Below are 23,413 nucleotides of genomic sequence, written 5' to 3'. Positions count from 1 at the left end.
CTGAGGAGCGGGAACTCGCTTTGCTTTCCTGATTTCTTCATCATTTTTATGTTCCAGCTTCTGGATGAACTCATAGATGTTAACTGTGTCTAGAGTACCCGTATGCTTCAATAACTCAATAAAAGAACTCCACTTTGGAGGTAAAGCATCAGCAAACTTGTTCACCATATCCTGTTGAGTAGCCAAAACCCCATAAGCACACATTTCACTAATCAAATGATAAAAACGTGTAGTCATATCATTAAGGGTTTCATTTTCCAAAAACTGAAAAGATTCAAACTCTTTCTTCAACAGATCATAACGAGACTTTCGAGTAGCTGCATTGCCTTCTCCTCTCGCAACCAAGGCATCCCACAATGTTTTCGTGTCTTTGCAGTAGGAGAACTGATGATAGATATCTTTGTTAAGTGCTTGTGTAAGTGTAGCAAAATCCTTTTTCTCCAAATCATAGGCTTTCTTGTCATCTTCGAGAATGTTAGCATAACCCGCTGAAGTGGATGCTGCAACTTCAAGATTAGGGTTGAATGCATTGATAAAACACGTCCAAAGCTCGGTGCTTTGCCCTTGAACATATGTGTGAAAGCGGCTTTTCCACGATGGAAAATCGTTCATATGGTTCAACTTTGGTGGACGATTGTTGCTGCCCGTTTCACTTTCGCTAATCAGAAGATTTTGAATACTTTGACTTTGATTGGATAACAACGCCCATTGACTTGCACTGCCGCTGCGGAAGTTTGATCTTGACCAGGCTGTGGGTCCGTACTCCAGTCCCAAGGACTTGTACAACTCATTTTTGATGACTTACTAATGGAAAACCTGAACAAACACTTGAAAACACACTGTTATGATGAACTTGCAAACCTTTTGGTTGAAAACTTACAACTTTCTTGACGAAATAGAAATATGTTTTGACGAAACAACAGACGACGAAACAGATCTTGTTTCGTCAAAGAAGTTTGAAGAAACAGATATCTGATTCGTCAAAGGGACCTTTGGCGAAACAGCCTTTGATTCGTCGAAGGGACCTTTGGCGAATTGCTTTTGATTCGTCGAAGGGATCTTTGGCGAAACACTTTTCAGTTTCGTCAAAGAGACCTTTGGCGAGATGCTATTCTGTTTCGTTGACTTTATGTTTCGTTGAAATGTGATTCGTCAAAAAGGTTGTCAGAGGTTGGTAAAAGTTGGTGAATTGTTTATACACAGTCTGTCAAGTCACACGATTTTCAACCTGCTTTTCTTACCAACTTAGAAGTATGGTGGGTAATAGGGGATGGTCAAACACTTTCCAAACACAAGTAACCTTATCTTTTAGATTAAAAAGATACTTTTAACAAGAACAGTTTGAATATATTATGAAGATAAGAAGAACTCAGTAACAAACGGATGAACTGATAATTTCCAAAACCAACCTTGACTAAAATTTTCAACAAAAACCAACTTGTAAATATGTAAACACACAAACAAGAAAGGTTTTCACTAAAATTTTAGCAAAAACACAAAACAGTCAAGAGTTTAAGAAGCCTTTTTCCAGAAAAATATGAAGTTTTTAAGAACCAAATTCTGAGAAAAACACTAATACTTGTCAAAACAACCCGAACTATGTTTGATTTTAAACAAGGATAAGAGCCACTGCTCTGATACCACTTGTAGGTCCCTAAATCGGAGGATCGATTTTCACTATCAAATCCTTGTTTATAACAAACAAAGTTAAGTGTGCGGAATCCACTTAACTAAGCAAATCAAACAGAGAACACAATGAACACAAAGGTTAACCAAAGAAACACACTCTTTTGATTAACTGGATGAGATATGACAAACTGATACAAACACAGTTTACAAGCTTGAAGGATATTCTCTCATCTCTAAACTAAACTGTGACATACCTGTGCCTTATATAGCAGATGGGCTAAACATCTTGACGAAACTGAAAGTGGGCTGACGAAACAGAAGAAAGCCCAACAAAAAGCCCAACAGTCAACGAATCACATGTGATTCGTTGACCACCTTGACGAAACAGAACCAAAGATACCATCTCTGTTTCGTCGACATGTACTTGACGAAACAGAGTGTTTCGCCAAGGCCTGCAAGTTGATGACTGTTTCTGCAAACCACATGCAGCAGAAACAGAAGGCACAAATACTTACACATGACAGATATACCCTCAATATGCAACATGCATAGTTTTACTACCAAATACATAACAAAGAGACAGACACGTCAGACACAAGCGGATAGGAGGATATCCGATTTGGTCGACTACGAATACAGACTCGATAATCAATAAAGACCGTACAAAATACAACATTACATACAAGACTAGTGACATACACAAAAAGTGCATCAACAATATTAGTGTATTAGTCTATGTTGTCAAAGACGCAAGGCGCAGGCAAGGCGCATCGGCCTCGCCCGGAGCCTAGGCGCAAGGCGCAATAAAAGCGTGGGCTTTTTTAAGAAAAGCGCACATAGAGAAAAAAATATAAAAAATATGTTATGCTTTGAAAATAAATGAAATTCCACATATAAAATTAAAATAACTATTATATATGCCATTTAAGATCATGGAGCTAATAGTTAGTAGCAAAAGTTTAGGACTTGTATGTTGTAAGTTTTGGGTGTGTGAATAAAAGTCTCAAAAGGTGGTAAATACTTTGGCCCACATTGGTGTGGGAATAAAGTGATGGTTCTGCTTGTGCTGGAATTTGGTTGAACTCATGCGTGCCCACACATGCGGACACGAATGCAGCTCCGAAAAACCCGGGCCCGTGTGAGGCAGTTTTTTATACGCACTTTCGGTTTTTTTTTTTTCTGCTTGTGCGCCTCAGACCATTTTTCCGCGCCTTTGCTGCGCCTCAGGACGTTTTTTCAAAAAAACCCTTTTTTTGCGCCTAGGCTGCCACCAGACGCACAGTGCGCTTTTTGCGCTTTTGACAACATAGGTATTAGTATAGAAAAGCAGTTTTCATCAGATAAAAGTAGTAAGCTAGGTGGAATTTTGTCGGAATTTAGAGAACTTGGCCGGAAACTCTCCGGATCTAGGAGTCTCGTCGGAATCTGCGCCTAAACCATCACCTGAAGACTTAAAGCGTAACTTCCTTGACTTAAGGCGCCATTGTCTCGCCTTGCCTGGAAATTCGGCCTAGGGGCAGAAGGTGATGGCTTTTAACAACTATGGTCAGAACGGGTCATTTACAAATTGATGTCTGCACCATGCAGTATTAGAATCTCTATGGTAAAACCTTAGTTTTCTTAACTAAAATTGAAATTGTAAAAGATGTTGAATAATGAATAGAAATACATTTTAATTGAAAAACTAAAATTCAATTAAACTAAAAAGACAGTTTTATTTTAGAAAAAAATAAAAAGCAAATAAACTCAAATCAAATATTCAAACATACTAATTGAGAAAAGAACAACCGACGATCGTTTCTTCCGGTGAGGCAGCGACAATTCATCATTCATGTGGACCCCGATCTCTCGCATATGTTGAGTCGTTTGGGTTCGTAACTGTCGGCCATTGAGTGATCATTTACACACTCATCGGTTACACCATCGATCCGGTACGACTTCGCATAGCATTGAAACACCGCCGTTTGATATGTCACCAAATTTATGGACATGGTGGTCGGCGTCGCTAGTTTACCGGAACACAAAGATAGTGGGCGATGGAGACAGAGTAGAGGAGAATCTGTAAGCTTCTGATATGGTGGTTTGGTGAGATTTTTTTAAGAACCAATTTTTTTTTTGTGACAGTGACGATCTCATATTTAGAGAGAAGAAAGAGAAAAGCTTATGAGAAGAAACCCTAGAACTCTTCTAATCAGTTCCACCCGTTTCCTTTTTCTTCTGAACCCATTAACCCGTTCCACCCGTTTCTTATAATTCCAAACCCAACTTGACCGTAAATGTCATTCTGTCATTTAGGATGACCCAGATTGACCCATTAATTACTAAAAAGAAACCCAAATTAACCCATGGTGATTTAAGAAAGACCCAAAACGACCCATGTTTATGCATGCGGGTCAGAATTGCCTGCTTCAGTCACTTTTGCATATTACCATTTAAGTTTTTTAGTGTCGGTTTGCACTGTGGCATTTGCTCATTTTTCAAATCGTAGACACGTTGAGAGCAAAGTTTAAAATTTAATCATATTAAAAGTCAATTAATTAGTGTCTTAACAGTATAAGATACAGACAACAAATCAGTAGTAGAATCATTTTAAAATCACAAGTCACCAAATAACCGAAGAGTTAGCATGTAGCAGTAAAAATGTGGCTAAAGTTCTAACCAAACATAAGAGTAATTAACTTAAATTTAACTGTGAATTGAAGAGTAAAAATAAATAAGCATGATAGCTAAAGTAAAAAATAGCACACTAGGTTCAAAATTATTTAAATTCTACAGTAATATCTTGTGAAATAAACCAGTAGGGTATATTTAGCTAAGAGTTAATTACATAGTTAGTCCCTGTGGTTTGCACAAAATAACATACTTAGGTATCAATAGTTAAAAATCACCTTCTAGGGTATTAACTTTTCATTTTGTAACGTTTGGAGGTATTAACTTCTAGGGTATTAACATAGTTAGTCCCTGTGGTTTGCACAAAATAACATACTTAGGTAATAATAGAATGTGATTTTAAACCTACAAATAACGTTAATACCTCCAAACCTTTCAAAATAAAAAGTTAATACCCTAGAATGTGATTTTAAACTATTAGTACATAAGTATGTTACTTTGTGCAAACCACAGGGACTAACTATGTAATTAACTCCTTAGCTAAACTTCACCTAAAATATGTTTCACTACTTTTTTTATATGTAACTAAATTTGTTTTTGTTCTCAGGAATCTGTTAAGACCAAGCACCCGCAGCTTCACTATGAGGCCAAATTATACACGCTTCTTCAAGGAGGAAGTGAGTTTCATGTTTTTTTCATTTTTTGTTGTCGTTCTCGCCTTTTATGTTTGTATATATTGTTTTTCTTTTATGCAAAAAACTTACGATACATTTTGTTTTAAATTAACACAGCTGGTGTTCCACACCTCAAATGGATCGGAGTTGAAGGAGAATATAATGCTATGGTTATCGATCTTCTTGGACCAAGTTTAGAAGTGTTGGTGCACTTGTGTCTGTACTTTGTCTGTATTCGGTCACGATGTAAATGATGTCCTGATTAGTGTTGTAAGTTGACCAAGTCAACCATCCTCCGGTTTGACTTGGACAACAGTTGAAAGATGTTGAAAGATGTTCTGTGTCGAAGGATAACCAATCGAAGGATATTGCAGATCCTTCGATGGCATCGAAAGATAGGCTTCGAATGATAGACCTCGAAAGGTGATCTTTCGAGGTCCATGCTGATCCTTCGGATGTTTAGTCATCGATAGATGATCCTTCGGACCATCTATCGGATCCTTCGATCTGGCATCATGGGCTGGGTATATAAATACCCATGCAGTGTATGTGTTAGATAGTTCAGACAGTTAGACAGAATACACACATCCGAGAGATATTCTTGAGAGCATTCTGTCCGGAACCCTCACACACACTTAGAGAGTTTACAAGTTAGATTTGTAAACATTGTGCTTGTAACCGAAACCTTCATTTGCATTAATACAACTAGTGTTAATCGGTGAATCTTGTGTGTTTGTGCTTGTACTTGTCTCATCCCGGTTTGCTTGCTAGCTTGGATTCCGCACTCGCTAGTAAGTTAGTATAACAAGGTTTAGGTTTGTTCTCGATCCTCCGAGAGGGACCTACAAGTGGTATCAGAGCCGTGGCTCTTTACCTTGTTTAAAACCGGGTGTTTGTTCAAGTTTTGGTGTGTTTGGACACTTGGTTTAGCACCCGTTTTTGTGGTTTTTCTTGCACTTTTAAACTGAAAAACGGTTCCTAAACCTTCGGGAGTGTTCAAGGTTGGGTTGGGTAACTTGAAAACTTGTTTTTAAGTGCTTTGGTATTTTCCGGTCAAGTTCCGGTTAAAACTTCCGGTGACTGGTTTGGGGATAAGGTTATCCATTTTGGGAAATCTTTTTCAAAGTTGGTGGGAAAGGTACAGCCTGCACATCCTTTCTGCCGAAAGTTGACTTACCAACCCATCATCTTTTCACCAACCCGTCACATCTGTGTCTGTTGTGTCAGAACTCTCGAAAGATATCTTTCGACATCGAAAGACCATCTTTCGATCAAGGAAGGCTCGAAAGATCATCATCCTTCGACCCTTCCTTCGAAGTCTGAAACATATCGTTCGACCAAAGGAATCTATTCGAAAGACAGGAGTCCGAAAGATAGGGATTTAACTCGAAAGATAAGGATCTTTCAAAAGGGAATCCTTCGAGTTCTTGAATCTTTCGAAATCATTGTTCGAGATTCAACAGTAGTCTTTCGAGTATTGTTGATCTTTCGAACAATAGTTGATCTGTCGATTGTGGTCAGTTTATTGTTAATAAGTTTCTGTGATTTCAGATCTTTCGACCAGGATCCTTCGGCTGTTATCTTTCGGAATTATTACTTGGCATTTATTTTGCTTATCAATCATGAATCCGAATTGGTGGAATCCGGCCCCCGACAGTGGTAAATATACAAGTTCTGGCTCCACTCCCTCATGGTGGGGTACACCGGCGCCAGACAGTGGAAAATACACGTCTACAAGTCTATCGCCTTCATGGGCCGAGTCTCCGGTATCGACATCTTCTCAGGGAAATCAGTGGGCGTTGGTATCAAATCAAACTCCGAGCATCCAAAGTATTTTACTAAGCGAAAGTGAAACAGGAAGTTTGAATCGACCTCCTAAGCTGATGCATCTAAATGAATATCCGGGTTGGGCTGATCGTTTTCGTACATATGTTTTGGGTCAGAATACAGAGTTGTGGATACGGTTCACCACAGATTTCGATCAGGCTATCGAAGTTGCTGCTTCTTCAACTGCCACATTTGCAGATCTTCCAGAGAATCAGAAGAAAACGTATGATCTGGAGAAGAAAGCTTACGCCATTCTCACTCAGGCGTTAAGCAAAGATATATATCATCAGTTTGTCAGCTTCAAGACTACCAAGAAGTTGTGGGACGGTTTAAAGACCAGAGGAGTAGGGAATGAGGCAACACGTCAATTGCGTCATGATCTGCTCAAGAAGGAATTTGACGGTTTTGCATGCTTGGATAAGGAGTCTTTGGGAGATATGACAAGCAGATTTTATCATTTGCTTACCGAGTTGAACAACTTTGGCGTAACCACAACTCAGACAGAGGTTGTGAAGAAGTTTGCTGATGCATTGCCTCCCCAATGGAACAGTTTTCTGGAGATTTTAAAGTATAATGGGGTCATGGCTACTACAAACATCAACGACTTCGTGCAGTTGTTGGAGAACAAGGATCAAGAAGAGACCTTGAAAGCTAAAAGAGTTCCAGTGCCACAAAATCCAGAAATGTATTATGGAACTACAAGTTCTTCTTCCTCAAGAGCCATTGTGCCAAGCAGCCAACATGCTCCACTGCAGACAGCATTTGTCACTAGCACTGACATGTATGGCAATACAGTGCAAGTTCCTGTTAAGCCTCCTCCAACCACAGACATGTATGGAAATCCAATACAGCCACCTCCTCCTCCTCCTCCTGCTCAAACACAACGTGCATGTTATGGAGGAACATCATCTGCTGGCCAACAAACAAAGTCAAGTACAGTGCAGCTCGACACTTCAAGCTTCTCCAAAATCAGTGTAGAAGTAGCTAAAGAACATATGGAGCTACTTAACACTGTAGTGAGCGCGTACTGTGGGTTAATAGAAGGTCAGATTGGCAACATCAATCTGACACAAGAAGATTATAGGCAGATTGATAAGGAAGAGATGGATCTGATGGATATCAAGTGGGCCTTTGCGAGTGCTGTGAGAAGAGCAAAGGATTGGATGGAAAGTACTGGCAGAACCAGCTTGGAAAGTAAGCGTGACACCAAGTATGGGTTCGATAAACAGGCAGTGAAGTGCTTCAACTGTGGTGAACGGGGCCATTTTAAGAGGGAATGTACAAAGCCAGCCCAGCACGGGAATCAAAATCCCTTCAGAAACCAAGGCAACCAGCAGAACAGAAACAATGAGCGTACATTGGTGCCTGTCCACAACCAAACTAACCGGGCACTTGCAGTTCAGGTGGATGAAGGTTGTGACTGGTCAATCCAGTTGGGTAGTGATGCACCCGATGGAACAGCGTGTTTTGCTCAAGTTGTGAAGGAGCTAGTTCACACCAGTGGTGGAGAATCTTCCGCCAGTGGTGGTGAATCGTCTGAAGATGAAGACTCTTCTGGGTACAGCAGGAGTGTTGATGAAGAATCATCCAATTCTGGTGATGATCATGTGGGTGAGACATCAAATGCAGCAATTGATGCAGACATTGATGAACTTTTGGAGGAATCTGCAGCAGAAACTCAAAGAAGATCTATTCTGGTGGATCAAGCTGCTTTTACTTCATCTTCTCTTCATTCAGCCTTTATGGCTAATGTCGGCAGTTCATCAAGTCAGGTATGTGTCGATGAACCCACTACTGCTGATTGTGTTAACTGTGATAGCTTGCATGCTAAATGCACTGATTTAGAAGCAAACATGTCTGAGTTGCAAAGCAAACACGATGCTTTACAAGCTAGTTTGTTTGACTTGCAAGACAAACATGGTTCTTTGAGTGCTAAGTGGTGTGAACTGCAAAGCAAACACGAAGCTTTGCAAGAGAAATATGATGTGACATTCATCCACAATCAGAAGTTGACTGTGGATCTCTCAAAATGCACAGAAGCCAACATGTTTTATGAAAACCATGAAAAAGATTTTAAGTCAACGATTGAAACTTTAAAGAAAGATAAATCTGAATTGACTAAAATGGTTTCAAGAAAACAAACTGATATTAATTTGTATATATCTCGACTTGAGATTATGCAAAAAGAGATGGCTTGTGTAAAAACCGAGAGTGATGCGATCCAGCTTAAGCTAGACAGTTATTTGAGTTCTAGCTATGTGTTGGACCACATCATCGACGTTCAGAAAAAGAAGAGGGATGTCACATGCATAGGCTACAAGAAGTGTCCACCACCAGTTAGACACAATTATGATGCCATGCCTGATGAGGAGTACAGAACCCATTTTGAGCCATCTGTACCTTTAGATGTTAAAGAGTTTGCTGCAGGGCTCGGATACCAAAAAGAAGTATCCTCAGATTCAGATGTGTCAGCAGATACGAGTGTGTCATCTGCTGAACTGAATCAGGATCCTCCTGTCATTGAGGATGCTGATTCTTCTGATGATGAATCTGATGATGCTGTCACAGCAAAGTCTGATGCGGTGGTTAAAGATGAGGACATACCTCTTGAGAATTACATTCTATGTGATCCTCCAGCAAAACCCGCTAAGACTGTTGCAGTCGAGCCTGTGTCTGAGAAAGAGTCGGAGAGTGTGAATTTGCTGTACACTCTGGTTGGTGATGACAAGATTTATTCAGACAAAGACTTTCCGATTAAAAATGTTAATCAATCTTTAATCAGTAAAGTTTTTGAAAATTCGACAAGTAAGTTTTTGGGAAAGGCAGGACCACAAGTTACAGTTACACAGTGTCCTCCTATTCCCAAGGCCGAAGTTCGAAAACAATTTGGCAACAAGAAACTACCAACAGTGCCAAAACAGCAAAATCACACCAAACCTAAAGGAAAATCACCGGCTCAAGCTGAAAAGAAGCCGAATCAAAAGAAGAAGAAAAGTGTTAACTTTGTGAAATCGATGGGAACAGACAAAATGGAAAAGTTTGAAAATCAATCTAACTTAGATTTTGTCAAGAAAGCATTTGTTCAGAAGAGAAATGAACTAAATAGTTCAAAACCTAGTACCTCGGGTTCACAAAGTTCAACATCATCGGCTAAGAGATCACATGATACTTCGGGGTTTGTTGAACGAAGATCATGTTTTGAATGTGGAACCATTGGGCATATAATTCGGAACTGCCCATATCTTCATAAGCTGAAAGAGAAAATTGATGCTCCCCGTGACCACAATGACCGTAGGCGATCTGTTTCTGTAAAACAAGATCCCCGCCTTGAAAAGGAAAGGGAAAAGAAACAGAGACGCCAACAGGTCAAGAAACTTGAAAAGGTAATTAAAACCGATGTGGTTCAAAAACAATCTGTTGCTGTAAAACCAGAAAATTCTAAAACTTCAAATAATCAAGAAGTTAAAAATTTAAAGAAAAACACTGGTGACACAAAACAGACCTGGAAACCAAAAACGGTTACAAAATCAGGGGGACCATCACAATTCACCAATCATCAAAGACAAGAGGTTATTGTCATTGATGAAAATGGAAGACCCAAGACCACAATGGCTTGGGTCCCCATCTCCAACTAATCATTTGAGTTCATGTGCAGGGTGTTCCAGGAGGAACTATCAGTAGTCATTGGATTGTTGATAGTGGGGCATCCAGGCACATGACGGGCGACATGAAGCTTCTTTACGACGTAAAATCTATTAGAGGCGGTTATGTTGCTTTTGCTGGAGATAAAGGTGGATACATAACGGGAGAGGGAATGATATCCAACGGGGTTGTCAGCTTTGACAAGATCAATTTCGTGCAACAACTTGATCACAATCTTCTTAGTGTTTCTCAAATTTGTGACAAGCAATTCTCAGTACACTTTGATGCTAATGGATGTTATGTGCTGAAACCCGGCTTCAAAATCCCAAAAGAATGGATTCTCTTATCGGCTCCAAGGATATATGATTTGTACGTCCTTGATATGAGCCAGGCTATTACTACGTCTGCACAAGCAACATGTTTCGTTACAAAAGCCACAGAAAAAGATACTATCTCTTGGCATAGACGTATGGGTCACATTCACTTACGCAAAATGAATCATTTGGTTTCAAATGAATTAGTGAATGGTGTTCCTCTCAAAAATTTCCATCTTCAAGACGTCTGTGTTTCGTGCCAAAAGGGTAAACAAGCGAAGAAAAAGCACCCTACAAAGAAGTTCAACACAGTGGCAATTCCCCTTGAACGTTTGCACATGGATTTGTTCGGTCCTGTCAAACACAAGAGTATTCGGGGTGATTAATACTGTCTCGTGATTACAGATGATTATTCAAGATTTTCTTGGGTAGCGTTCATGGCACACAAGAGTGAAACCTTTGGTATTATCAAAAACTTGATCGTTCAGATTGAAAATTTGTATAAGTTAAAGGTAAGGCGGATACGTAGCGACAATGGTACGGAATTCAAGAATCATGCCATGACGGAGTTTTGCACTGAAAAGGGTATTCTTCATGAGTTTAGTGCAGCTTATACTCCTCAACAAAATGGCGTCGCTGAACGTAAGAACCGCACATTGATCGAGACTGCTAGGACAATGTTGGTAGAGTCGCAGCTGCCCATTCCTTTCTGGACTGAAGCTGTGGCCTCTGCATGTTACACACTGAATCGAGTCCTTACAGTCAAAAGACACAACAAGACCTGCTTTGAGCTTCTCAACAAACGGAAACCTGATTTGTCTTATCTTGAACCGTTTGGAGCTCCTTGCACAATGATCGATCCTAATGGGAAGTTTGGGGCAAAAGCAATTGAGGGATACTTTCTTGGGTATGCCACCCCTAACTTACGTGTCTGGAATCTAGAGACACGAAGGGTCGAAGAATGGTCTGAAGTCAGTGTACAAAGGCACACTTTGCCAGTCAAAAGTCCGGGTCAGCCTTGGATGTTTGAGTACGATGACTTTTTCAATTCGATCAATGTTGAAGCCGTTGAAGAAAATGCTGCGGCTAGGATGTTTTTCGAGAGTGACAATGCAACAGTTTCACCGGTGGTTCGTCCAATTCTTGTTAATCAAGAACCATCTACTTCGGTGAACAACAATACTCTCAACAACGAGGATTTTCATGATGCAACCGAATTGAACGAATCTTCAGAGGATGATGAATTTCTAGATGCAGATCAAGAAGCTCCAACAACGGCTGTTCATGGTACTTCAGAGGGTACTCCTCCAGTGGATGCCCAAAGAACAGCTGAAGCTACTGCCTCATCCTCTTCGTCAATTCCGGGTCTTGAATTGGTTGTTGACCTTAATCTCAACAACCTGGGTATAAATATTCCAGTTAGAGATAATCCTGAAACAAGGATTCATAATACCCATCCTCAACAAAACATCATCGGTAATGTGCAAAGTGGCGTTCAAACGAGAAACATGTTGCAAAACAACAACAATGCAGGCTTGTATGCAGCTATTAGAGAATCTGGGCAACAAAACGATTGGTCTTTCGCGTGTTATGTCTCACAGGAAGAGCCAAGAACTTGGAAAGAAGCCTTGAAAGATAACTCATGGGTGGAAGCCATGCAGGAAGAATTGCAACAGTTCCAGAAGCTGGGTGTCTGGAAACTGGTAGAGAAACCTCCTGGATACAAGAAGATTGGTACCCGCTGGGTTTTCAAATGCAAAAAGGATGACCGCGGAGTTGTTATCCGAAACAAAGCACGTTTAGTCGTTCAAGGTTTTCGTCAGATTGAAGGCATCGACTACAACGAAGTATATGCACCAGTGGCACGTCTCGAAGCAATTCGAATCTTCTTAGCCTATGCGTCCTTCAAAGGATTCAAGGTTTATCAAATGGACGTGAAAAGTGCATTTTTACATGGTGTGGTTGAAGAAGAGGTATATGTCGAACAGCCTCCAGGTTTTGAAGATCCTATCCATCCCGATCGGGTTTGGTTGCTCAACAAAGCTCTCTATGGTCTTCATCAAGCACCGCGAGCTTGGTATGCAACCTTATCACACTATCTGCTGGAGAACGGTTTTCGACGAGGTCTTATTGACTGTACTCTCTTCATCAAGGAACAAGATGGAGATCTTCTTCTGGTACAGGTATACGTTGATGATATTATTTTTGGTTCTACTAATGATGTCTTGTGTAGGGAATTCGAGCGCATTATGCAGGAGAAATTCGAGATGAGTGCTATGGGGGAAATGACCTTCTTCTTGGGCCTTCAAGTGCAACAAACGGAGTCTGGGATATTCATCCATCAGACTAAATATGTTGGTGACATCCTGAACCGGTTTCAGATGTCTGATGCAACGCCCATTGGTACCCCATTGCCAACAAATCACGGAATTACTCCAGACTTGAAGGGTGACGCTGTTAGCCCCTCAAACTATCGCGCAATGATCGGCTCTCTTATGTACCTCACAGCATCAAGGCCAGATATAATGTTCCCAACGTGCCTGCTTGCCAGATATCAAGTTAATCCGAAGGCCTCACATCTTGCTGCTGTTAAAAGGATTTTTCGTTATTTGAAGGCTTACCCGGACACCGGTCTGTGGTACCCTAGGGATAATAACTTTGAATTGGTAGCATTCAGTGATTCTGATTTTGGCGGATGCAAAATCGACGGCAAATCCACAACGGCTGGATGTCAGTTTTTAGGAAATCGCCTAGTCACATGGCAGTGCAAGAAGCAGACATGTGTAGCAACATCAACATGCGAAGCTGAATACATTGCTGCCTCAAGTTGTTGCTCCCAAGTTCTTTGGATCCAACAACAATTGCGGGACTACGGTTTTGAATTCCTAACTACTCCTATATACGTTGATAATTCTGCTGCCTTAGATATCACTAGAAATCCTGTGCAGCATTCGAAGACCAAACACATCGAAATCAAATATCACTTCATACGTGATTGCTATGAGAAAAGATTAATCGATGTTGTTAAGGTCCACACCGATGACCAACGTGCCGACCTATTTACCAAAGCATTTGACAAATCAAGATTTGACTTTTTATTATTGGTAAACGGCATTAAGGTCAAGCAAGAGTAAAACCAACATCGGAAAATCATTTTTGTAAATATCTTCGTGTTTTTAAATTTGTCTTAGTTTATTGATTTTAGGGGGAGTAAATCCAAAAATCCGAAAATCCAAAAAACATCGAAAAATTTCAAAAACGCAAAAACAATAGAAAAACAAAAATGAGTTTCCTGGCGAGCAAAAGAGAAAGTGATAGTACATCAGTGGTCTATCCAAACCACTTTAAACCTTAAATGAAAAACGATAAGCAGCTCTATATAAGATGTATCGGTAGGCTCACAATCATTTCAAAGTGTGCAGGGGATATAAATCTTAAACCGACTGAAGACCAGGTGGGAACCATTCATTGGCATATGGTCTTAGTACCGAAATTTCGTTTGATAGATTGTCGAGGTTCTGAGATATTCGGTCTTTATGCTGCTTATCATCTGGGTATCATGGTTGCTTCTATAAATAGACTAAGTCTAAGATCTTCCATGATACTATACATACGTGTACATATTACATATTGCATTCGACCTCAATAAGTGATAAACAATCACATGTCCAAATCAAATAAGTGATAAAATATCACATTTATCCGGGTGTCAAGTTCGTCTCTCTGCTGTACGGAAGTACTGACCTGTTCACGGACTTGCACCTGTGCCCTCATGCATATGAAAATCAAGTTCCTCATCAATAAGTGATTATATCACATAGGGCTTGTTTTCATTCAAAATAAGTGAGAATCTCACATCAATATACGGTCAAACAGATGATAATCGGTATACTCACCGGTAAGATGAACCCTCGTGCATACCTTGATACGGGAATGTGTCGTGATGTGGATGAACACCGGTCGGTAAGCATAAATCATACATTAATGTATCTCCTCGCCATGATTACATCTGATAAGTTGAGCTTAAGTGGACAACAATACCGATAATTGTTATAGGATGCTTATCTTAATATTATCTAACTGAACAACAAGAGTGTTTTGGCATGACCGTACACTGATATGATTCTCTTACCCTCGAAACTCACAAAAAGAATGTCTGTATATATTTATTTACTGCTTTCAGTCTTTACATTTGAAAAATTCATAAATTCCAAAAAGATTTTATTTCTACTTTATTTTCGATCGTACGATGTTGGAACTCGAGTCTTCGTTGCCTGAAACCTGAACGAAAACCGAATTGACTAAATCTTCATAACGGTCAAAATTTGCATGTTTTGAAAGTTAGAAATTGAAACTGATAAATTTATTAAACTTTCAAACTGTCGGACGGTGTTTGATTGTGACATGGTCATACGTGTGTCATTTGTTTATGATTTACTATATTCCAAGCAGTTGTTCTCATTACGCGTTTAGATTTCTTGCATGTGCAGATTCTAAAGGCTAGGAGAACATGGTCAATGACACAGCTTCGGAATGAAGACACGACGTGAAGGCACTCAAATGATGAAGATGATCGAGTTGCCGCTGGCCATCATCAACACCTCAAGGATCTCACTTCATAAAGATAAAGTTTTTCACGAGCATAACTCAAGGGGGAGCTTATGTTAAGGGGGAGTTTGTCAACACACTTCCTACATGATACGGGTAGTTTGTTGATACACTTTCTGCTTTCAAGACGTGAAGACTTTGAAGATCCTTCGACATTGAAGACTTGAAAGGACATCAGAGTTTTGGGAACTCGAAGACCAAAGACCGTCGAAGTTCAAGACGAGTCTACATCTATAGAAGATCAAGACAAAGCTACAGCCAAGGGGGAGTTTGTTGGTGCACTTGTGTCTGTACTTTGTCTGTATTCGGTCACGATGTAAATGATGTCCTGATTAGTGTTGTAAGTTGACCAAGTCAACCATCCTCCGGTTTGACTTGGACAACAGTTGAAAGATGTTGAAAGATGTTCTGTGTCGAAGGATAACCAATCGAAGGATATTGCAGATCCTTCGATGGCATCGAAAGATAGGCTTCGAATGATAGACCTCGAAAGGTGATCTTTCGAGGTCCATGCTGATCCTTCGGATGTTTAGTCATCGATAGATAATCCTTCGGACCATCTATCGGATCCTTCGATCTGGCATCATGGGCTGGGTATATAAATACCCATGCAGTGTATGTGTTAGATAGTTCAGACAGTTAGACAGAATACACACATCCGAGAGATATTCTTGAGAGCATTCTGTCCGGAACCCTCACACACACTTAGAGAGTTTACAAGTTAGATTTGTAAACATTGTGCTTGTAACCGAAACCTTCATTTGCATTAATACAACTAGTGTTAATCGGTGAATCTTGTGTGTTTGTGCTTGTACTTGTCTCATCCCGGTTTGCTTGCTAGCTTGGATTCCGCACTCGCTAGTAAGTTAGTATAACAAGGTTTAGGTTTGTTCTCGATCCTCCGAGAGGGATCTACAAGAAGATTTGTTCAATTATTGTAATCGCAAATTCACTTTGAAAACGGTTTTAATGCTTGCAGATCAGATGGTAAGTATCACACTGTGTGTAATGAGATAGATTGAGCATGTTGTATCAACGTTTAGTCGTTTACACCTTTTTTTATTGCTTTATGCAGATAAATAGAGTTGAGTATATGCATTCAAGAGGTTTTCTTCACCGTGATATAAAGCCAGATAACTTTTTGATGGGTTTAGGACGAAAGGCAAATCAGGTATGACCTTTATAATGTAGCCTTCATCACGAAACTTAATTTGGATATTTTTGTTTTTAAACTTAATTAGTTTAATATTCGGAGTATTTATTTAGTTTAGAGTAATGTACACAGATAGTCCCTGTGGTTTTTCAAAATTTTGGATTTGGTCCCGATCTTTCCAAAAGTACATGGATGGTCCCTGTGGTTTGCACTTTGTGACACATTTAGTCCCTAAGTTTTGCCAAAAGTACATGGATGGTCCCTGTGGTTTGCACTTTGTAACGCATTTAGTCTCTAACTTGGACCTCCTAAAACTTTTAAGTTTGCTGGTTGGGGACTAATTATCTAAACAATACAAAAACCAACTTAGGTCATACCTTTTGGTTTAAACGTCGTGTCCTGTACATTCAAAAAGTAACCCCATCAAATAACTGCTTCCACCTATGCCTCTCTATTAAAAACCGTCGTGACTCTTATCGGTGATGGAACTTAAAAGATCGTACATGACAAATTTGTTCAATTGTGGAACGGAATGTTTGTTACGGTTGAACCGGCGTGTGAACGTCTTCCACCGTGGACCAACGGCGATCTCCGATCACTCGCGAAGGTTCTCCAAGCGGGGACTTCATGTGACCGCAATGTTTTATCAAAATCTTGGCACCAGTAGCACTAACGGTGGTTGATGAAGGGGAAGTGCGATGAAGATGGTGGTGAATTATCGTTGTATAGAGAGTTCGTTGAGGAGAATTAGGCTGTAATTGATTGACATGGAGGTTTGTAAAGTTGGGGTTTTGGAAAGTTATGAGTGGAATACAACTTTTTTATTAGAAAAATGATACCTGTTAATTTGTGATCGTTTGCGTGATCGGACTATGTTGAAGGACTGATTAATAGGAAAATGATACGAATGGGGTTTTCCATCTTTCACAGAAAAATCTAATCATATTCATTCAATCGGATCATATAGTATCGTTATTCATTAAAGTTCATCAACCCATTTTTCTTACCATCTGATCCTGTTAATTTGTGATCGTTTTGTTGGTGCACTTGTGTCTGTACTTTGTCTGTATTCGGTCTGTATGTAAACGATGTCCTAAATCAGTCTGTAAGTTGACCAAGTCAACTATCCTCCTAGTTTGACTTGGACAACATGATGTTTGTCTGGATCGAAGGATAGCCTCGAAGGATACGCATCATCCTTCGAGGTGCTCGAAAGATATGGTTCGACCATTAGACATCGAAGGATGATCCTTCGATGTCCACGCTGATCGTTCGAGCTCCCTGTCATCGATAGATGATCCTTCGGACCATCTATCGATCCTTCGACCAAGACCTGCTGTGTATGGGTATAAATACCCATGCAGTGTGTTAGTGTTAGATAGATGCACATTTGGAGAGTTAGAGAAACTCTGCTGGAAAACACACACACACACACTTTAGAGAGTTTGCAAACAAGATTGTAAACATTGTGCTTGTAACCGTAAACCTTCATACGTATTAATACAAGTGGTGTTAATCGGTGAACTTTGTGTGTTCTTGTGTTTGTTCTTGCTTCATCCCGGTTTGCCTACTAGCTTGGATTCCGCACTCGCTAGTGGGTTAGTATAACAAGGTTTAGGTTTGTTCTCGATCCTCCGAGAAAAGGGACCTACAAGTGGTATCAGAGCCTCGCTCTTTACCTTGTTTAAAACCGGTTTGTTCAAGTTCTTGGTGTGTTTGGACACTTGGTTTAGTAACCGTTTTTGGTAGTTTTCTGCATAAAAACGCGTACTAAACCTATCGGGAGTGTTCGGGGTCGGTTTGGGTAACATAAAAATTGTCTTTGTGAAACTTTGATTTTTCCGGCCATATCTCCGGTGTGTTTCCGGTGACCAGTTCTTGAAGATAAGGTTGCTTATTTTGGCAAAATTTTTGAAAGTCAATTGTTTGGTGAAAAGTTGTTGCAGAACCATCCTTTCTGCCGAAAGTTGGTACATCAACACATCACCTTTTTCACCAACCCGTCGTACTTTGTGTCAGTGTGTCAGAGCTGTCGAAAGATATCCTTCGACATCGAAAGATATCCTTCGACATCTTTCGATCAAAGGCAGCTCGAAAGATAAGCATCCTTCGAGTAGTCTTTCGAAGTCTAAGGGTTATCCTTCGTAGTTGGAATCTTTTCGAAAGTTGGTTGTCCGAAAGATAAGGATACATCTCGAAAGATAAGGATCTTTCATTGTGAATCCTTCGAGATCAGTATTCGAAAGATATAAATCTTTCGAACATTGAATCTTTCGTGATAATCAGTCGAAAGATAAGGATCTTTCATTGAGAATCTTTCGAAGACTATTGCTCGAAACTCAACAGTAATCTTTCGATCACTGTTGATCCTTCGAACAAGTCTTGATCTTTCGATCAGATTGTATCTTTCAATTGTTGTCTGTTTGTTGTTGACAGTTTGTGGTGTGTAGGTTATTTATTGATTTTTGATCACAATGAGTTGCACAAGTCCTTGGGATTGGAGTACGGATCCACAACCAGATCTGAAACAGATGTCTATGGCTGAATATATGACGAGTGCCATTCCAAAACAACAACAATCAATAAGTTCCTGTCAATGGGCTTTGGTATCCAATCAAAGTCAAAGTCTTCAGAATCTTCTGATTAGTGAGAGTGAAACAGGCAGTAACAATCGTCCACCAAAGCTGAACCACATGAACGATTTTCCATCATGGAAAGGCCGCTTTCACACATATGTTCAAGGACAAAGCACCGACCTTTGGATGTGTTTTGTCAATGCATTCAATGAAAGTCTTGAAAGTAGAGCATCCACTTCAGAAGGTTACGCCAACATGCTTGAAAATGACAAGAAGGCTTATGAATTGGAGAAAAAGGCCTATGCCATACTTACTCAAGCACTCAACAAAGACATCTACCATCAGTTTTCATATTGCAAGACCACGAAAGCATTGTGGGATGCCTTAGTTGCTAGAGGAGAAGGCAATGCAGCCGCTCGAAAGTCTAGGCATGATTTGTTGAAGAAAGAATTTGAATCTTTTCAGTTTTTGGAAAACGAGACTCTGAATGATATGACCACACGTTTCTATCATTTGATTAGTGAAATGTGTGCTTATGGGGTGGCAGCTACTCAACAAGACATGGTGAATAGGTTTGCTGACGCCCTACCCCCAAAATGGAGTTCGTTTATTGAGTTGTTGAAGCATACTAAAGCTCTAGATGAGATTAACATCTATGAGTTCATTCAGAAGCTGGAACATAAAAATGATGAAGAAATTAGGAAAGCAAGGCGTGCTCCAGCTCCTCAGAATACAGAAATGTATTTGCCTGGTTTTGGTCCTTCAGCTAGTTCTGTTCAGCAACCGAAGCTTCAAACTGCTTTTGTGTCCAATACAAGTTCTTTTCCATTTCCTCAATCAACAGCTGCTCCACCACAACCTCAATTCGATCCGAGGTCTTACATTCCTGTTCCAACACAGCCACAACCACAACCTCAACAACAACAACAGCAAGCTCACTATACAAGCAATCCTCAACCTCAATCCCAAAGTCATCACACAATCCGAGTCGACAACTCAAATCTTTCACACCTTAGTATTGAAGTTGCTAAGGAACATATGGAAATTATCAACACCATGGTCAGTGCTTACTGTGGTTTGGTAGCTGGTCAGCTTGGAAACATCAACATGACCAATGAAGATTATGATCAGATCGACAAGGAAGAAATGGAGTTGATGGATATTAAATGGGCTTTTGCTAGTGCGGTTAGAAGGGCAAAAGATTTCATGGCGAGAACTGGAAGAACTTCGTTGGAAGGAAAGAAAAACACGAAGTATGGGTTTGATATTAATGCCGTCACGTGCTTTAATTGTGGCGAGAAAGGGCACTTTAAACGTGAGTGCACTCGACCAACAAAACACGGCAATCACAACCCGTTCAGAAACCAGACTAATGCGAATGCCCAACAAGAAAACCGTGAACGGAGGATGGTGGCAGTGAATAACAATCAGGGACAGCCTGGAGCTACCAATCACAATCGGGCTTTGGCTGTTCAAGCTGATGAAGGATGTGACTGGTCAGTGCAGTTTGGTGAAGGTGATCAAGGAAGTGGAACTGCATTGTATGCTAAAGTCATCGAGCAGGTTCATAAAGAAGAATCTTCTGGGAGCGATGACAGTTCTGGTTATTCGGGCAGTTCGGATGAAGAAGGCTCTGTTTCTGGGGATAATCACTCAGAGCCTGATGTGAATGAAGAAGGAGATGATGATATACAGGAGCTACTGAATGAAGCTGATGAGCTTAAATGTCAGAAATCAATTCTGATTAGGAAGGCTGCTGCTACATCAACGGAAATGGAAAAGCTATTCTCTGAAGATGGAGCTTTTTCTTTTCAAACTGCCTTTATGGCAAATGGTTCAGCCTCTACTAGTCAGGTAACTTCTGAACCTCCTGCTCCTAGTATTTGTAAATCATGTGCAGAGATGAAGCTTGAATCAGAAAAGCTTCATAGTCATAATCAGAATTTGGTTATTGAACTGTCAAAATGCCAAGAGGCAAACATGGCTTTAACCCGGAATGAAAAAGAATTTAAATCTGTAATAGAAACATTAAAGAAAAATGTGTCCGAGGTTAACAAAGTAGTTTACCACAAACAAGTAAGTATAAATGAATACATTAACCTTGTGGAAGAAACTAAGAAGCAATTAGCCATTGCCCAATGCAAGCATGATGCGATCAAACAGAAATTGGATAGTTATTCTAACTCCCGATTTGTGCTTGATCACATCATAGACGTTCAACAACTGAAAGGTAACGTGAAAGGTGTAGGGTATAAGGCGTGTCCACCCCCTTTGATGGACAACTATACCAAGATGCCCGATGAAGAGGAAATGCCTCGGTATGAACCCAGTGTGCCTTTGAACTTGGAGGAATTTTCTACTGGCCTAGGGTTCAAATCGGACAGTTCTTCAAACACAGCCCCTAAGGAACAAGAAACTTCACCATCCATGAAACAAAGTCCTCCAATTATCGAGGACTATGAGACATCGGATGATGAATCAGATGTGGCTGTAAGTGATCAGGATAAATCACTTAGCAAGATGAAAGGAGTAGATATTCCACGAGAGAATCACATCCTTTGTGATCCTGATACTCCTGAGGTTCCATCTGTTGAGAAGCAAGTGATTGATCCTGTCAAGGTTGATAAGACAGGTGTGTCTACTGTTAAAAGCAGTAATGTGTTGTACACCTTGGTTGGAGATAATAAAATCTATTCAGATCATGTTTTTCCAATTAAAAATGTAAATAAATCTTTGATTGACAAAGTCTTTGAAGACAATACAAACAAATTTTTGGGAAAAACACTGCCGGGAATTGTGGTAACACAATGTGATCCAATTCCTAAGGCTGAGATTAGGAAACAGTTTGGCAATCAAAAATCTCCAACCACTCAACAACCGACTGCTTCTAAGGGTAAACAACCACAACGAGTTCCAAAGCCAAAGGCTAAAGTTGAATCAAAAGGAGCTCGTTACATGAAGAAAGGAAAAGATGTTAAGTTTGTAGCATCAAAAGGTACAGATAAAATTGAGACTTTTGAAAACAAATCAAACACTGATTTTGTACAACAAGTCAAGATTTTGAAACGAAACAGTGATAACAATTACACCCAACACACAAACGGGTGTGATGAAAGAGCAAGTACCTCAGGTTCTACAAGCTCAACATCTGGTAGTCGATCAAGTTCTCCTAAAACTGTTGAAAGGAGAACTTGTTTCAAATGTGGAGAAATTGGGCACATTATCAGAAATTGCCCAAATGCTCCAAAGAAGAAGTTGGTTGAAAAGGCTCCACCTGAAGCAGTTCACCCTCAACGTCGGTCAGTTTCACCTAAACAAGATAAACGAACTGTAAAAGAACAAGAAACTAAACAACGACGTAAGAACATAAAAACTGTTGAAAAAGCTTTAAAATCTGAAGTTAAAACAGTTCAAAAGGAACCAAGAGTGTCACAACCTATAAAACCAGAATCTTCAAAAGCTGGTAGGCAAAGACAAACTTGGTTACCTAAATCGGGTGACAATTCAGGGGGAGCAGTTGTTCTTGAAAACCATCAGGAGATAGAGCTTACGTATCGTGATGCCAAGGGACGACCCAAGACCACTAAGGCTTGGGTCCCCATTCTCAACTGATGTGTTTATTTGACATGTGCAGGATGTTCTAGGAGGAACTATTAATAGTCATTGGATTGTTGATAGTGGGGCATCCAGGCACATGACTGGCGACTTACGACTCCTATACGACGTGAGAAATATTAGAGGAGGGTATGTTGCTTTTGCGGGTGATAAAGGAGGGTACATCACTGGAGAAGGAAGTATCTCCAATGGCATCGTGTGCTTTGATAAGATCAATTATGTGAAGCAAATTGATCACAATCTTCTCAGTGTGTCGCAAATCTGCGATAAAAAGTTCTCAGTGATTTTTGATGATGCTGGCTGTTATGTGCTGAAGCCTGGATTCAAAATTCCACAAGAATGGGTTCTCTTATCGGCTCCGAGAGTTAATGATCTTTATATTCTCGATATGAGCCAAGCGATTACTACATCTGCACAAGTTACTTGTTTTGCCTCAAAAGCCACAGAAAAGGAGTCTATATCTTGGCACAGAAGAATGGGGCACATTCACTTGAGAAAGATGAACCATTTGGTGAAAAATAATCTTGTGAATGGTGTGCCTGTTAGAAGTTTTCATCTACAAGATATCTGTGTCTCGTGCCAAAAGGGGAAGCAAACGAAGAAGTCTCACCCTTTGAAGAAAATCAACACTGTCAGCATGCCACTCGAACGTCTTCATATGGACCTTTTTGGACCTATGAAGCACAAGACAACGTTTGGTGATGCTTATTGTTTAGTAGTTACTGATGACTACTCTAGATTTTCTTGGGTATCCTTTATGGCACA

At 40.1% G+C, this 23,413-nt stretch overlaps 1 protein-coding gene across 1 annotated transcript in view; it reads left to right on the top strand.

Annotated features, from left to right (window-relative positions):
- LOC110899983 (casein kinase 1-like protein 10) overlaps window positions 1–23,413 on the top strand; it is a 96,925-nt gene that overhangs the window by 54,927 nt on the left and 18,585 nt on the right. Inside the window, exon 4 of the mRNA XM_022146879.2 lies at window positions 16,380–16,475. Coding sequence (XP_022002571.2) covers window positions 16,380–16,475 — 96 coding nt within the window. The remainder of the gene's footprint in view (window positions 1–16,379; window positions 16,476–23,413) is intronic.

Source organism: Helianthus annuus, chromosome 13 (genome assembly GCF_002127325.2).
Source record: "Helianthus annuus cultivar XRQ/B chromosome 13, HanXRQr2.0-SUNRISE, whole genome shotgun sequence".
Lineage (NCBI taxonomy): Eukaryota > Viridiplantae > Streptophyta > Magnoliopsida > Asterales > Asteraceae > Helianthus > Helianthus annuus.
The sequence above is the reverse complement of the archived record's forward strand: the minus strand, read 5'-3'. Positions and strand labels throughout refer to the sequence as shown.